Source organism: Otolemur garnettii, unplaced genomic scaffold (assembly GCF_000181295.1).
Source record: "Otolemur garnettii isolate 467f Iridium unplaced genomic scaffold, OtoGar3 scaffold00021, whole genome shotgun sequence".
Classification (NCBI taxonomy): domain Eukaryota; kingdom Metazoa; phylum Chordata; class Mammalia; order Primates; family Galagidae; genus Otolemur; species Otolemur garnettii.
The window spans coordinates 6,715,439-6,733,858 of NW_003852416.1; the positions used below are offsets into that span (position 1 = coordinate 6,715,439).

At 33.5% G+C, this 18,420-nt stretch overlaps 1 protein-coding gene across 1 annotated transcript in view; it reads right to left on the reverse strand.

The window, feature by feature from the left end:
• Nucleotides 1-18,420, reverse strand: part of ATRNL1 (attractin like 1) — a 701,118-nt gene that overhangs the window by 610,120 nt on the left and 72,578 nt on the right. Inside the window, exon 8 of the mRNA XM_003787143.1 lies at nt 17,831-18,086. Coding sequence (XP_003787191.1) covers nt 17,831-18,086 — 256 coding nt within the window. The remainder of the gene's footprint in view (nt 1-17,830; nt 18,087-18,420) is intronic.

An 18,420-nucleotide genomic window follows, 5' to 3' on the forward strand; every position in this document is an offset into this window, starting at 1 on the left:
TGGGAGGTTGAAGCAAGAGAATCGCTTAAGCCCAAGAGTTGGAGGTTGCTGTGAGCTGTGACACCACAGCACTCTACCAAGAGTGACAAAATGAGACTCTGTCTCTTTAAAAAAAAAAAATTCCAAGCCTGGTATAAACAATATAATTTTGCTTTATATAAATCCAAGGAGTGAATTATTTTTAAATGAGAAATTTTTTCTTTTCAAAGTCCCTAATTCATACTACTTAATACATCTGTTTTATAGATCTACTATTTTCAGACACCAATTTGCTGAAAATCAATGTCAAATTTATACTTAAAATTCACCAAAATTTTTGAATAAAGTGCTACCAAGAGCTGAAGTAGAAAAAGTCACATGGTATCACTTTTAACAAAGGAAAAAATACCTTTCTAAAAAAAATCTAATGATTTTTACACAAAAAGAAAAAAAAGCATGAAATGATGTTAATAATGACTCCCCAACTAACCTCCCAAATTCTAAAAGCATGAAAAATACTAAAGCAAAACATTAATATTATACTCAACTTGAGACTCACATTGAGAAAGTTTATGAGGGATTGCTAACCTAAAGTGAAATAAATTTCCGTCAGGACTAACCCAGGAAGAGCTTTATGGTCCAAGTTAGTAAAACCATCCACAAGATTCCCCTCTGAGATTTATAGATTCCCTAAAAGCCATTATTCTAACTATAACAAAAAAGGAAAAACTGATGTTTCCTTTACTGCTACAGGAAGTTCATAGAAATTCTTATAATCTGAAGTTATATATATTATAATAACAAAATAGGAAAACATATCTACTCTCTCTAATCTTTTTTAGTATTTTATTTGCTAGAATAGCCAGTACTACTAGTATACTACGCCCCATATACCTGTTACAAAGTCACTAAATATCAACACACTTTCTTGTTTGGTTTATCATTAGTTTTCTCTTTTACTCTCCCTCACCTGCACGTGTGTGTGCGCGTACACACACACACACACACACAAACACAAGCATGCATGCTTTGCATAATCATTCCCATTACTCTTATATAATCTCTGTCTCATTATAAGAGTGTGAATTCATTGGTGTGAATTTCTTCAGAATAAGCACTTTCTTTCTGTATGATCATATTACAGTAATCAACTTTAAGAAATTTAGCATTTATACAATGCTTCAATACCCACACGTTTCAGTTTTGCAAACTGAGTCAATAATCTCCTTCACAGCATTTTTTGTATCCAGTACAAAATTCACTCCAGGATCCACAGCGGTCATTTATTTGTTGTCACCATGTTGTAAAACACTTGTCGCCAGTCGGTTGTCGTGTCTCTTTAGCCTCATTTAATCTGAAATAATTGTTTAACCTTTCTCCATCTACCATGACACTGACATTTTTGAATAATAAAACCCTCATCCTTTTGAAGTAGAATGTTCCTCATTAGAAGTTTCATACTGCTTCATGATTCAAAATTCAGGTTCTGCAATCCCAGTTAGAATAATATAAGCCAAGGCTTGGGAACCTATGTACTCTGGACCATAGAACATTAAGTTCCCATAGTTCTTTGCTCATTTGGGGGGAAAAAAAATAAGTTTTATCTCCATCAACAGTGTGTAAATATTCCCTTTTCTCCACATCTTCATCAAAACTTTATCTTTCATCTTTTTGATATTAGCCATTCTAACAGATATGAGGTGACATCTCACTTTGGTTTCAATTTGCACTTCCTTGATGATTGGTGATATTGAGTATTTTTGAGTATATTTGGTGGCCTTTTGTATAACTTCTTTGGGAAAATGTATATTCCGGACCTTTGCCCATTTTTAAGTAGGTCATTTGTTTTCTTGCCATTAAGTTGTTTGAGTTCCATATACATTTTGAATATTAACCCCTTATGTATGGTTTGTAAACATTTTCCCTCTTTCTGGAGGTTGTCTCTTCACTGTGTTGGCACACAACCATGTTCACTCACTTACATGTGATCTATGGCTTGCTTCATGCTGTTATGGGACACACAAGTAAAGGAGACAGAGACTATATAATCCACAAAGACTAAAATACTATCCAAAACTTTACAAAGTAAGTTTTCGGATCCTTGCTATAAATGATGTTTCTTTCTATAGGTTTTATACCTAGAGAAATATAGTGTACAATTCTCCATAGTTTGTGCTATTAATTTTGATCACCCAGATGAAATATTAACAGGTTTCTCCAACATATAGTTATGATTTTTCTCTTGCATCTTGTAAGGAGTCTGTAGAGAAGACCCTTGGATACCATACACATGTCATCAAAACTTCATCCCCACCATAGATTTAGCATCCATTAATGACTGTTTTCCATACCAATTGTGACTATGACTGTTGCAAAATAATTTTCAACTCCAGCAATGCCAAGCCCAGCATTTCATGTAAAAAAGAAAAAATGGCTTCTATTCTCTTCCATTTGCAAGCTTATGAATCGCAATTTTTTCTACAGTTTCCAAATTATTTTGATGTTCAAATTGTCCCAAATTTTACCAGTAAGAGTCTCTTTGAGCTAACTACTGTGTTCTTTTGACATGACTCATCATTTTCTTGAGTGGTTCCTTAATTTGAGATAACAAGATATACCAGGCTCATCTTACTTTCCCCATTACAGCCCTCGAATCAAACATTTTTCAAGGACTCCTGCTTCTTTGTCATGAGGAATATTAGAAACCAGATATGGGAATATGTTTGCTCAGTCTGCTTGCTACTACTGGAGCATCATAGGTTCAGAAGAATGTATATTTGCATCTATATCTAAATCTATGTAGCTATGTACATAGGTGTCTATCCATCTGCCTAGGGAACCATCAGCACGCACTGATACCTTCCATTTCAATACAACCAGGGCAGGATTTGTACCTCCCACCTTCCACATGGACAACTTTGGTTCTCAACATCAACACATTCACTCATTTTTCAGTTTGACAATATACCTAAGATAATTTCAGAATAGCTTCACCAATACCTTCAACAAACAGACCTGAAACATGTTTGGATTCGTCTTCACATCTACACACACACTGAGAGCATACAGTCCAATACTAGGTGTAAGTCATTTAGATTAGTTCTTTTCTCTTCCTTTCAGAGTGATTGTTGTACATTTAAAACATAGTTATTTTCATTGGTTTCTATTTGCATTGTTTTTTCCTTCCTTTCATTGCTCATTTAATTGCTTAATATATAATGATTAATATGCTTCTAAAAATCATTGTCCCTAAAAGTCAAAATAATGTCTCAAAAGAATAAACTCAGGAGAATGAACTTTCATATCCGAGCCTTTATACGTCATTATTCACCATCCCGTGTAAATAATCAGCATCACTGTCTTCTGGTTTATCTTTCCTGTGTTCATTTTTGCTGGCATAAGCAGTCATATTTTATTTTCCATACTAAAAGGAAGTACTTTTATGTATCACATATTTTATAATGTATATATATGTAATTTTGCACTGGAGAAAGAGGGCATCCTAGTTTTGATTTTGAACTTAATAAAAACACTTGTTTCCCCATTAATTACAAGATGCTACTTCGGGGATTGAAATCCCTGAAGCCATCTATTTCTATTTTGTCAAGAGTTTTTATTAGGACTGTGATTTTTTAAGCACTCATGGAGATAAACACAGGATTTTGCTCCTTTGACCTACTAATATGGTGTATTCATCTTTGGATTCCTGGTTATGTATCCCACTTGATCATGGTGTATTCTTTTTTTTTTTTTTTTTTTTTTTTTTGAGACAGAGTCTTACTTTGTCACCCTTGGTAGAGTGCTGTGGCATCACAGCTCACAGCAACCTCAAACTCTTGGACTTAAGTGATTCTCTTGCCTCAGCCTCCAAGTAGCTGGGACTACAGGCGCCCACCACAATGCCCAGCTATACTTGGTTGTAGTCGTCTTTGTTTAGCAGGCCCAAGCCAAGCTCAAACCCGCCAGCTTTTAGTGTATGCAGCTGGCACCCTACTCCTTGAGCTATGGGAGCTGAGCCAATCATGGTGTAATCTTAATGTTTGTTTGAGTGAGGTTTTGTTTTGTTTTGTTTTAGAGACAGCCTCAAGCTGTCACCCTGGGTAGAGTGCTATGGCATCAGCTCACAGCAACCTCCAACTCCTGGGCTCAAGTGATTCTCCTACCTCCACCTCCCAAGTAGCTGGGACTACAGATGCCCACCACAATGTCAAGTTGATATTTATTAGGAAAAGGTTTTACTTATTTTAATTCATTTATAATCATACCTGTAATTTCCTATTTCTGTGTATTGGGTTTAAGTTAATAATGTACTTGCTTTACAAAATAATTTAGAAGTTTTCTTTCCTTTTTTATGCTCTAAAATAATTTACATAACTTAGGATTATCTTGCTATTAAGGTTTTGCTAAATTTAACCTGTGATATGATCTAGGCCTGGTGCTTACTTTTGCTACAGAAGTGCTATAGAAAAAATTTCTCTCTCTCTAGGTTTAATTTGGGAAAGTTGTTTTCTAATAAATAATTCTTTTAAATTTTTAAATTTATTTGCATAGGTTTACAAGGTATTCTTTTTTAATATCCTATCCATCCTATCCATATTATCTCCCCCTTGTAATGTCTTGTATTGTGTATTTGTGCTTCTCCCCCTCGTATCATAATTAAATGAGCTAGTAGCTTGTCTGCTTTATTTACTGAAAAAAAAAATAGAATTTTAATCTATTAAATTCTACTAAAATAGAATTTTAATATTTTAAATTCACTGTTTTCTGTTCTTATATCATTAATTTTAGTTTGTATCTGTATTTTGTTCTTCTGATTTTTTTTCTGATATTTTCCCCTCAGGAATACTGTTTTAAGATCTTGCATTTTTTGTTTTTGGTTTAGTTTATTGGGTTTTTTCTAGCCTTTTGAGTTAAGAATGTGGTACATTTATTTTCATTTATACAGTTGTTTAGTATTATAAATATCCTTCTTATAACTACTTTAAATGTAGCCCATAAATTCTTATATATGTTGCTTTTGGTGCCACTCATTTTCAGAAATTCTATAATTTTTGCTTATATTTCACTCAATATAAAGGATTTATTTAATAGTCAGGAGCTTATGTTTAATACATCTATTTTGGGGAAACTACTGATATTTTCCTTGTATACTCTATATATGATCTCTTTGTGACTTTTCATTGTATACTTGAGAGGATAACATTGGCAATAACCAAGCTGTATTGATGTACATTTCCTTAACAACACCTTTACTGGATATGCTGTTTAGATTTTCTATATATTCTTCCTTTTTGTTGTGTCGTGTATTGGCAGTGCTGGACTTGTTCTGTACTGAAAGTTATAGCATCTACTTCTCTTCTCATTGCCTGCAGTTTCTGTTTTATACAGGTGGTTGCTAGGTTACTTGATGTATAGTCTTCTAATATACATAAATCTTTATGATGAAAGGTGGTTCTTAATGTTACAAGGTATTCTTTTCTTATACAATGTTTTGAAGGCATGGATTCTACTTTCATTACTATCATGTTCATAACCCCTGCTGTCTTCCATAATCATTCCCTAATACATCTTTCTCTCCTTCATTTTTATCCTTTATGAATCAATGTGTGTTAGATGTTTCCTATACATAGCATAGATTTGGTTTTGTTTATGCACCAATAGGAAAATTTTCCTTTAATAAACAACTTAATCCCATTAACATGTACTGAAACTACGTTGAATCTCAATTCAGTCATAATATTTTATGTTATTGTGACTGTGTGTCTTGTGATGTATTTTTCTGAGGGTTTTCCCCCCTACTTTATATGTCTTCTTTGCTTTTCTTTTACTTCTTTTGGTATTTAAGAAAGTTTACACCTTTTGCTAGTGTTTTCCTTTGTGTTTATGCCTTTCATAGCACACTTAATTCCCTTCTTTTTTAAAACGTAAATTTACTATTTGTTCTGTCTATTTAATTCTCAATATACCAGGAACAATAATAATCAATAGTTCCTTTCAGTTGTTTTATGTTATCAAGTTAATGTTATAAATAAAATCAAGAGAAGAAAAAGTTGTCACTAAAAACTCTTTTTTTGCAAATTAAATATAACAAAATGCTTTTTATCAAATAAATGTTGAGGCATAAACACAATAAAAATACATTGTTTACTCTTCAGCGCTTGAGCTTGAAAAATTCATTTAGGGCATTGTTTTCTGAAGATTCACAGTCTGAGATTTAATTTAAATGTTTGTTATCATCATCATTAGAGTTTAGGGTGTTGTTGTATGTCTCCACATTCATCTTAATTGTCTGCTAATTGTTAAAGATCTTTCATTTTCTTTTCTTTACTGTTATTGGCAGAAAAAAATCTAAATTCTCAACTGCGCTCAACAAAAGCTAAAAGCAGTATCTTTTCTTCTTTTATTCCTTTTTATAGGTGATAAAATACTTTAGGGCCTACAATAAGAAAACTAGATGACAATTTTTTTTCTACTCTGACATCATCTTTTTAAGCAACTTCTGTTTTCTTGTCAATTTTTAGCATCTAATGAGTGATGAATTAATTCCTAAAATCAAAAAATAGCAAAATTCTTCAAAACATAAAAATACAACAATAACATAGTGTATCTTTTTAAAATCTAAAAATACAACAATAACATAGTGTATCTTTCTAAAATCAGAAAATAGCAAAATTCTTCAAAACATAAAAATACAACAACAACATAATGTATCTTAGACACAGGATATGGTGGGTAAATTTTACCCAGTAACAAACCCAAAGGTTCCAAACCAGGAAAATGGGTAGATGAATTATGGTAGAGAATACAAGGAAATGCAGTAATGTAAAATGGCATAAAATAAGGTTTCCTTTTTATAAATGTCAGAAACAGGTACATAAATAAAACAATCTATAAATGGGTATGTATATGTGATAAAGTTATTTTTAAACACATGTCTGTGTTCAAAATTCTGAACTTCAGAATGGAGAGGTAGAAAACAAAACTATCCAACAATTTTCTAAACATGATTTTCCATTTGATCCCACAATTCCATTACCAGGTTTCTACGCAGAAGAAAAAACAAATCATTTTACCATAAGAACATCTTGTATGTTTATAGCAGCTCAATTCAGAATTGCAAAGTTGTGGAAACAACCCAAGTGCCCATCGACCCATTAGTGGATAAATAAACTGTCGTGTATGTATACCATGGAATACTGTTCAGCCACAAAGAATGATGGAGACATCACATCTTTTGTATCTACCTGGAAGGATTAGGAGAACATTCTCCTAAGTATCACAAGAATGGAAAAGCAAGCATCCAATATACTTAATATTAATATGAAACTAGTAGATGAACAACTACACACTCACATGAGACAATTTTTCAAATGTATTTTGAAGAAGGGGGGATGAGTGGCAAGGGTATGGTAAGCTCTCACCTGTCAAGTACAATGTAGGGGTCTATGGCACACCTCCTGGGTAAAGTGCTCAACTGAAACTTAGACTTTACCTAACAAATTCCAACAATATAACCTAATTGTATATGCCTTTATATTAATCTGAAATTTTTTTAAAAATTAAAAATCTAAAAAAAAAAATAAACTTAAAATAATAGAACAATGAATCGTTATATTTCTCAAAAAAATATTATCCCATCAAATATACTTTTGGGATGTTTTGCTAATAAGACATGATTACCTCTATGTTGATAGCATAGTAACCAAACAAAGTTAAGTTGGCATAATTATAAAAAGTTAATTATAAATAATTATAAATATTTATAAATATAAACATATTTATAAATATAAATATAAATAATTAAAAATAGTATGCAATAAGTGGTTTTTAATAAGTAGAAATAAATAAATGAGTGCTGCTTATAAAAAATAAGAATGTTAATATTCTTGAACGATGATGAGCAAATGTATCTATCTTTAACATTAAGAGGAAAATATTAAAAAAAGGAAAATATGTAATAAAAAGGCTCAAGAATAAGGGTAGTAGAAGGACTATCTCTGTGCCAATCCAAAAGGTTTATATTTCTGCCAACCTTTTTCCCTTTAATAAAGTGTGAAGTTTCTCACAAGACACCAATTTCTCCCAACCTCTAGGGAGGGGAGAACATATGAAGGATCATTTTGGTCAAAAGTTATATTTAAATTTCTAAAATGCCAACCGTAACTGTATCAGCTAGGGTGCTCAGAACAGATAATTTGCTCAAAATAACTAATTGTAAAGAATCCAATAAAAAATAAAGCCATTTTTAAAGGTACAGCCAGGGTAATTCTGGGACCTGTCACAGCAGGAAGCCTTTGCCAGTTCTTGGCCTTATAAAAGAAAGAGGAGGGATTGGTTTCTAGAAGTCATGAAGAGTAACTGTATGAAGAAAGACACCTGACAGTTCAGCCTTCCGTACAACAACCCAGCTAGTCCAAGGGTATCCAGCAAGAAGGGAGATCTCTCACCCTCAGACCTACCATTGGTGCCTACCACTAGCCGATTTTAATTGGAAGCCAGAGGGCATTAGAACAAAATGGAAGACAGAGAAATAGTGACACAAATGGAAAATATGAAGCATAGCACTTTATGAGTCATCACCAGAAAGATAAAATAATTCATATGGTACACGATTTAAATAGGCTAATATACTACACACAATCAAAACACATATAGATTCACTTATAGGGAATGTGTGCTGAAAACCATATTGTTTATCCGCAAATGTTTATCAGGTATTTAATACAGGGCACCTTACTAGGACATACACATACAAAGAGGTATACCACAGAATTCCTGCTCTAAAATTAACTCCTTAAAAAGGAATATAAGTACAAAAGAGTACCTATAAAAGTAGCATATACGTTGTCTTAGTCTGCTTGTGATGCTATGACACAAAATAACAAAGACTGAGTAATTCATAAACAACAGAAATTTATTTCTCACAGTTCTGGAGACAGAGAAGTCCAAAATCAAGGCATTGGCAGGTATGGTGTCTGGTGAGGGCTATGTTCTCTGCTTCAGGATAGCACCATCTTGGCTGTGTCCTCCAGAAGGGAAGAATGCTATGCACCCATGTGATGGAAGGGACAGGAGAAAATGGCCTAAATAGCCCTTCCGCACTTTTATAAGGCACTAATCCATTTGTGAGCGCATAGCCACTATGACTTAACCACCTCCCAAAAGGCTCCACCTCTTAATACTACCACAATGGGGGTTAAGTTTCAATATGAATTTTGGAGGAAACACATTCAAATCATAGCAAATGTTATAGCAAAGATAGAGAAATTTAGAGTAAAATGGAACTACTTTCAGAAAATGAAAAAGGCAGTAAATATAACTATAGATTAACAGTCTTTTGTGACTTAAACAAAAGCATATAGAGCCTTTACTGCAAACTAATCTCTTCATTATGCATTTTCTTGATTTTCCTAACAATAATTTTGCAAATAAAGTTTGTTAGTCATTATTACTCCTAAGCATTTGATGAGCATACATCACTATTAGAAGTTGGATGCTCTCATGAAAAATTTCCCTTCCAGATCTATTGGTTTATGCTTTACACAGCGTTTTTCTTAAATATTCTGTGTTATAGATTTATACACATTATCATGTAAATCAAGCCACATTGAATGGCATACATCTTCAATTTAAGATTGAGTGACTATCTCAGAGACATGATTCACAGACTAATCAACTAACTAGTTTAATAAAGAAGAAAAATTCAAAGATTGTATGTTAATTAAAGACTGAGTAATTAAGCTCTGTCACCACCATAGTAGTCGGCTTTATTAGGGGACAATTTAATAGCTGTTTTCTCAACCCTGCATTACTTCTCAACCCCACTAATAATGTTATCTACAATTTCCCAAGTTAAATTTTTCACTTGAATCCTTGTTTTGAGATCCACTTCTATGAAAACCCAAGCTAAAAGGAATCCCACACTTTCTGCCAGCTTCCGCCCACTTTGAGCTTTCCTTTTCCAACAAACGTCCTTCAAAGTTAGCTCTACCCATCATTTCCAATTCCACTGCTCTCATTCCCTATTAAATCCAATCCTGTGAGGCTTTCACTTCACCACTACACAGAAGCTGTTCCTGTCAAGATAACCAGTGATTACACCATGGTAAAATCAATAGTCAATCCTTAGTAATCATTTTGCTTAACTCATTAGCAGAATTTGGCACAATCACTCTCCTGCTTAGTATTCTTTCTGCTCTTGGCTTCCAATTTACCACACTCTATCTTGCTGATCTTCATTTTCTCCCTTAACTGTTGTCCTTGGAGCACTCTATGGCTCAATCCTTTTCTTCTCCTTTTTATCAACACCCATATCCTTGGTGGCCTGATCCTGTCTCATGACTTTACATGCCATCTACATCCCAATAATACCCCAATTTATATCTCCAGCCCAAATCTCTCTCTCTCAAACTCCAAATCCATATGCCCCAATTGTCTACTTGAATTTTCACTTTGATGTCTAACAGATATCTCACTTATAATACACCCAATCTTCAAACCTCCTTCGTGTCCAATCTGCTTCACAATCTTCTACATGTCAGTTGATGGGAACTTCATCTTTCTTGTTCCTGAGGCCCCAAACCTTGGAATCACCCTTGATTCCTCTCCTTTATCTAACATTTTACATCTCAACCTACACAAATACTACTTGGTTCTACTTTTTAAAACATAAATCAACTAATGCTCACCATGTCAAATACTACCACGCTGACCTAGACAACCACCTTACTGTAGGAGCTTTATACGTGGCTTCTTCCTTTCTGCTCTTTCTCAGTAAGATTTATTATAGAGCAGACAAAATAATTCATATAAAAATTATCTCATTGCTCTGGTCAAAATCTTGTAATGCCTCCTCATTTCACCCAGATAAAAGACAAAGGCCCTACATAAAACTGGTGATCTTGCTCTTTATTATCTCTCTAACCTCATGTCTTCATGTTTATTCTCCTGTACTCACTCTTCACCAGACTCCTTACTATTCCCTGAACATGATCTGTATGTTCTTGGTTCTAGCTCTTCCCACTTCTAAAGAACATTCTTCTCTGAGATTAGCCACATAGAAAACTTCACTTCTTTCAATTCTTTGTTCAAAATAATCCAAGTGCCCACCAATATGTGAATGGGTACATAATTGTGGTATATGCGTATCATGGAGTTCTACTCAGCCATTAAAAAAATGGCAATCTAGTATCTTTTGACACAACCTGGATGGAACTGGAACCATTCTCCTAAGTGAAACATCACAAGAATGGAGGAACAAACACATGTACTCAATACCAAACTGGAACTAATCAATCGCCACTTAAGTGGATATATAGAAGTAAATCTCAATGGAAATCATGCTGGGGGAGGGGAAAGAAGGAAATGGGTAAACCCACAGCTATCAGGTACAGTGCATACTATCTGGGTGAAGAGCACAGTTATAATTTTGACTCAATCTGTACAAAAACAAAATATGTAAATGAAATACGTATATTCCCTAATATTGTCATTAAAAAATAAAAAGTAAATTAGAGAAGTTTTAACTCACTTTCTCACTGAAGTCTATCCTGGCCTTTGTGTTTTAAATATGTAACTATCTTCCACCCTCAGTACTTTCAATCGCCTTACTTTGCTCTATTCTTTTAAGCTTTTATCTTTTACCACATCATATACATATTTATTATGTTTATTAACTGTATCCCTGCACTAGAAATACATCCTGCAAGGATAACAAAAATGCCCCATAAAGTAAGAAAAATACCTGCAAAGGCAAGGAAAAATTTCCTGATATGCATTATTGCATATATCTGGAACCAGGTGGAACCAGAAATGTACTTCTAACAGCTAGTAAGTCAACCCAGTGTTTGAAGGAACTCCTTTGCTCAACACATAACACTAAAACTCAAGACACGGGTTGTTAAAAATGATAAACAGCTAGAGACAGCTACAGTCTCAATGGCTAACAAGAATTCTCTAGTATCTTAGATTTTTAATATTAATAAAGATAATTAAAAATAAAACTATCAGATGGTATCTTTGGTTTAAATCAGATTATGACAAAAACCTCAAAGGAAATTCACAGTACTGGACACAGAAACAGCAATACCTCACAATAGTATCTGCAATATTATTAAAAGGTGAATAAGTGATCATTTTAGGGTATAGTAACTGGAAGTTCATCTCTTTCTAAAATTTCTACATATTGAGAAGATCAGTATCTTTAACCAGAATATATTTCAGAATAAATTTTTATGTAGTAAAATGAGCTGGTTTTATGACTTACCCTACTAGAATTTCAGTTTTCTTTTTGGTTACCTTTCCCACAATGCTAGTTAAAAAGGTAACTGCCTTTTTAATATAAAAACATACATGTTCTTAATTTTCTAGAAGCCTTAACATGTAAAGATACTAAAAGTAAATCCAATCTATACTTGGGTAGTTGATCCCATTAAAATTAATTAGAAAGAAGAACCTAAAATACCATCACAGTTAAAATAATTCTCACTAAAAACAAGAAATGAAACAAAAAACTTCTCTGTGGCGATAATAAGCATTTACCTTATAACTAAGAAGATAAAATTTTCCCATTACTTATATTCAAATTGGCCCTACTTCATATAGTATCATTCTCTACACTAGCACTTTAGTGAACTTAATTATTCTGACATTTTTTTTTTTTTTGAGACAGAGTCTCACTTTGTCGCCCTCATTAGAGTACTGCAGTGTCACAGCTCACAGCAACCTCAAACTCTTGAAGTTAATCAATTCTCTTGCCTCAACCTCCCAAGTAGCTGGGAATACAGGCACCGTCCATGACACCTAGCTATTTTTTTAGAGACAGGGTCTCACTCTTACTCAAGCGGGTCTCCAACTCATGAGCTCAGGCAATCCACCCCCTTTGGCCTCTCAAATGCTAGGATTATAGGCATGAGTCACCAGACCCAGCCCTATTCTGACATCTTTCAACTATATTTCTCCACACTTTTGAACCCTTTTCTTCATAGTACTTTTCAAGGTGAAAGTACTTATAGATTACTTTTTAGGCACCACATACTTTCAACATTTAAGCAGCAAATTCAAAATATATTAAGAATAAATAAAGTAAGAAATTAGTTTTGTTATTATGATATAATGTTACATAAAAGTTGGTGGATTTTATTTTGTACTTAATTTACAGAATTTTAAAACTGCTCATAATTTATCTGTTATTCTTACAAAACTTATAAATTGCATATTTTCCCATTTCCATTTTATGCTACATTCCTATATATGCCTGTAAAGTAATGCAATTAGTAAGACAAAAATCAGGCCAAAAATACTCTGTTGATAAATTTATTTAGAAATATTTTGGTTGTAGAATGAGACAAAAAAATTAATATAGAAATATTTTAAGATTCATTGAAACTACAATTGACATTCTATAATCAGATTGTCCTAAAATGAGAACAGAAACCTACCAGCTAATGAATTTACCAGCTAACAACCTGTACCAACATTTACCATTTATACTCAATTAGAATAATTCTGTTCAGCTTTCCCAGCCATCCATGAAAAGTGGAAACACCACAATGTCTCATGGCTGAATGAGATTATCATTTAATAAAGGGAAATTTGAAAAGCGTGAAATATATTCCATACTATGAAATATAAACTATATTCAGTAGGGAAGGCATACCAATCAGGTGGCGTAGAGATTCCATTTCTATGGCCAACAGTGAAGATGGCCCCATGTAGGTTCTGGAACAGGGAGCTTCTGCCTAATTTCAGGATGCTTAAAGTGATGCTTAAAACCTCAATAAAAAAGGGGTAGTTTTAAAAATCTGTTCTGCAATGTGGCACACCTTTTGGGGGCAGGACACAATCTTAAGAGGGTCTTTGTCTAAGAAATGCAATCAGTGTAACCTGGTTCTTCATGCTCTCAATGAATCACCAACAATTAAAAAAAAAAATCTGCTCTGCAAAGGCAGACAGAAATCATTTGTTTCAGCCTTGGCTCCACATGCAGGAAACAATTGTTCCCCTAAGAACTTTTGGTTATGGACTAGATACCATGCCACTTTGGGGCATGAAATCTCTCTATATACAATGCCCAAAACAACTGCACGCAAAATTTTAATTTAAATTGCGTTAGAGTTGCTACTGTCTCAGAGGCATACTCTTTTTCTCTCTCTCTCAAGAGCAGAAGTAAGCAAAGGAAGGCCCACAGGCTAAATCTCCTCACCACCTGGCTTTATAAATAAATTTTTATTGAAACAAACCATGCCCATTCATTCATCCATCATCTGTGGCTGGTTTCATGCTACAACAACAAAGTCAAATAGTTGTGACAGAAACTATATGACCAACAAAACCTAAAATATTTACTACCTAGTTTCCTCTATGCTTCTTGTTTCTCATTTTCATTTCTACATTGTTGTGGCTTTTACTATTCTTAGTTTATAGAAAACTTTGCTGGCTCCTGGTATTAAGTAATGATAATAGTGTCATGTGGGATTGAAATAAAACTAAATTAATTCAAACAGTGGAAAATAAAAGTCTATAAGCTGATCAAAGGGTAAAAGTATTGGTTAACTTAACACTAAGTTCAGTATTCATTTTAAAGCTTCAAAAGTCAAAACCTATTTGTCAGCTGGGCTTGGTGACTCACACCTACAGTCCTAGAACTTTGGGAGGCCAAGGAGAGAGGATTGCTTGAAGCCACGAGTTGAAGACCAGCCAGGGCCACACAGCAAGACCCTGTATCTGGGGGAAAAAAGAAAAACCTAAAAATTAGCCAGGCATGGTGCATAGGCAAGTCTCCCAGACAGTTCTAACTACTTAGATTACTTGAGCTCAGGAGTTTGAGGTTGCAGTGAGATATGACAATGCCATTGCACTGTATCCTAGGCACCAGAGTGAGACCTCGTCTCAAAAAAAAAAAAAAAAAAAACAAACAAACAAAAACTAAGCACTATGTGTAAAGTATAAGTGTGGTGTGACACAAAACAAAAAGAAAATATGAGGAAGCAGGGGAAGTGAGAGAAAACAAAATTATATTTCCAAAGAGGGGTAAAAAAAATCACTAACAACTCCAGATTAGGTATGAATGTGCAAAAAGCAAGTGAAATCGAGATGGCCAGATAGAGAAAGCCACAACAAGGCAGAAAGGAAAATGAGAAACAAGATGCGTAGAGGAAACGAATGGCAGCCAATCTCAAAAATTACCATGCTCATTCCCACAGAAAAAGAAAACTAAAAAAGGGAAGGGCATCTAAATATGAAAAGAGCTATAACGACAAACAAAAGAGACAACAGAATGACTTATAAAAATATAAAACATGTACGGAAAATGTACACAAAATAGATGCAAAACATAAAGGTCCCCTTGTCTCCTGTATACAAAAAATACATAAAAGTGATTCTCAAACACTAAAGAACAATAAAGGAATGAGTAAAGGCATACCAGGAAAAGATGACAAAAAGGAAAAAAAGCAAGGGCCATAATATTAATAACAGATGAGGGAGAATTAAGATCAAAAACATTAACAAGTAAACCACTTTATAACATTAAAGGATATAATTCACAATAAACATGTAAGAGTTATTGATATCCACAATAGCAATTTATATAAAACACAAATTCTAGAAATGCAAGGAGAAATAGGCAAAAATAGACTAACATTTAAAAACGTTATCAACTTTCTGAGCAAGTTAGATCATGTACAAAAAAAATAAGTAGTTAATAGAAGGTGCAAATAATATAATTAGTAAAGTAGATTTTATAAATATGTATATTGAAATCTACATTTTAATATTATGTAATGATTTACCTTTTTTCAAGTGCCTCTAGAATATTTATGTAAATTAGGCCACAAAGAAAATGTCAATAAATTATAAAAAGTATAACTAATATCTACAACATTTCCTAAACACTCTATTAAAACCAAAAACTAATATCAAATTCAGAAAAAAAAAACCAGCCCTTTTACATAGAAAATTTACAATTCTTACTTAAATAACTCCTAGGCCCATCTGAAAAATCAGAATAACTCAGTCACATTTGCTTCAATGTTATCATGGGTTTGTTACGAAAATGAGGTACATAAGCAAGCTTCTTCAGTGCAACACTCCAGCATATTTCCATGAGTAGTAGTTTTCTTTTGATGACTTCTATTTTCCTAGTGAACTAAGAAAGGAGGTCATCAGCTGAGAGTGATGATAGGGAAGAAAGTGCTGAAGTTTGCGGAGAAAGAAAGTGCATGACGTAGTCATCCAGGAAAGCAGGAAGAGGCCAAGCTAGACTGGCATAAATTCAACACATCATTAAGGGACAACTTGAAAATGGTAATCATAAACTTAAATCTGAGTAAGTACCAGACATCATTAAAGAACAAGTTAATATTTGTAATTATGAACTTTTTAAAGCTGGGTACATTTAGAAATGTGGACAAGAGAGAGTAAGAGATAGTGGAAAAACTGATAGGAGATTCAATGGACTAAAGGCTCTCATAAAGTCAAAGAATAGTCAGAGTGCAGGTACCAAAATTAGAATCAGTAAGCTGGGAGATCAGTGGTACTTGAACAGTAAGATATTTGAAATGGAAATTATAGGACTCATTGCAGGTACTGGAATGACAAGATTAGGAGTAGGACGATGAGACTGAGTGGCTTATGTAATGGAAAACAAGATCTGAAGAGATCAAGAAATTGGCAGGCCAGGTAGTAAAAGAGGTATTCAAATAGATATTTTAGTCATCAAAATACTTGACTATATGCTTGACAGAGTGACAGTGAGCCAAAAGCTACATTCCTTATAAAATAAAATAGTACCCTTAGGAGCAAAAGATGAGGGCAAGGAAGTGAAGAAACAGGTAGTATAGTTGATGACATAAGATTCAAAACCAGGTGATTTAAAGGCGGAGGAATTGAGCATTCAGCAGAAATGTCAATAAGAAGGAAGATATATATTCTGCTTTCAACCCTGCTGGACTCAGGATATGAAAACAAAACCAGCCATCACGTGAATTGGAGGGGAAACAGTGGAGTAATTAGAAGGAGAGTCTTCCTCTGAGTACATAAGCACTCTTGTTGCTAACGATGGACTGCAAAAGAATTTTCTCAATAAGCCCTCACAGGGACTCTAAATAGTTGTATATACAGTTATCTGTATGCAAAAGAGCAAAGAATTTGACTTTATAATATTGTCCAGAGCCAGAAATGAAGTATGCCACTGAATTTGAATAGTGACCATAGGGTATATATTTATAGACAAATTAAAAACAAAAATATTACCACTGGTTGAATATCTTATAAAGAATTCAAAAACATAACAGAAAAACAAAAGAGTAAATACATAGTACAGAAAGTCATATGAAGATTGCCCCAGTAACCTTCATATACCAGATAATAATGTCTCATAGATTGGAAAGTCTATTTTAAAGGAATAATATGTACATAAAGATAAAGCAGTAAGATTGGGAAGAGAATGCTGAAAAATGACAAATTCTGAAATCATGTAATGCATAATAAAGAGATTGAGTCAGTTTCAGATCTTGGTTTATAAGGAAAATCCAAAGAAATAGCACCACCTATTGAAATTTTTCATATTTAAAAATAGTCTCAAATCTTGGAAAATGAGACTAGTATGTAACAGTTCCCCTAATTTGGCTAAAAAGAGAAGCTTAAATATTAAAGAACAAAATCTAACATAATCAAAACACATATATTAAAAATTAATTCTTAAGAAAAATAAACATAAATTAAAATTAATTCTTGCCTTATAATTTTGATCTCAAATAACTCATCATTTTGACCAAATTCATATGAAGATTTTATTAAAGGTAAAAATATTATCAATCAAGAAAGAAATTACATTTTCAAAGTAACTCACAGATATGGTATTCCTGTATGCTGCTTGTATAACCATATATTGCAGAATATCCAAATATTATGATCATGACAACATCTCTACTATCCAACTCCATAATATGTGCTGAATGTCCCTCCACAGCGTACTGCTGACCATGTCCAAGAACAGTAGGAGTTTTTGAACTCCATGACTGACTATGTATGTTAAAAACCCATAATTCATCTGTGACATTGCCATCATTTGTTTCAATTCTGCCTCCATACATAAAGATGTTTTCCTGTAAATTAAAATACATGTATTAATAGACAAAATAGAGTACTTAGCTATATATGATAATTAAAAATAAAGGCTAAATATAAACATTAAATTTTAGTTGTTCACAAAATGCATAAGGTGTAGTTCTTACATGTAAAAAGTTAACTAGAAGCACATGAGTAATACTTTTACATGCAAAAAGGGGGGAAATATCTAAGTTTTCAAAAATTTAGTTTAAGATATTTTATTCAGGCTCAGTGCCTGTGGGCTCAAGTGGCTAAGGCGCCAGCCACATACACCTAAGGTGGTGGGTTCGAATCCAGCCCGGGCCCACCAAACAACAATGAAAGCTGCAA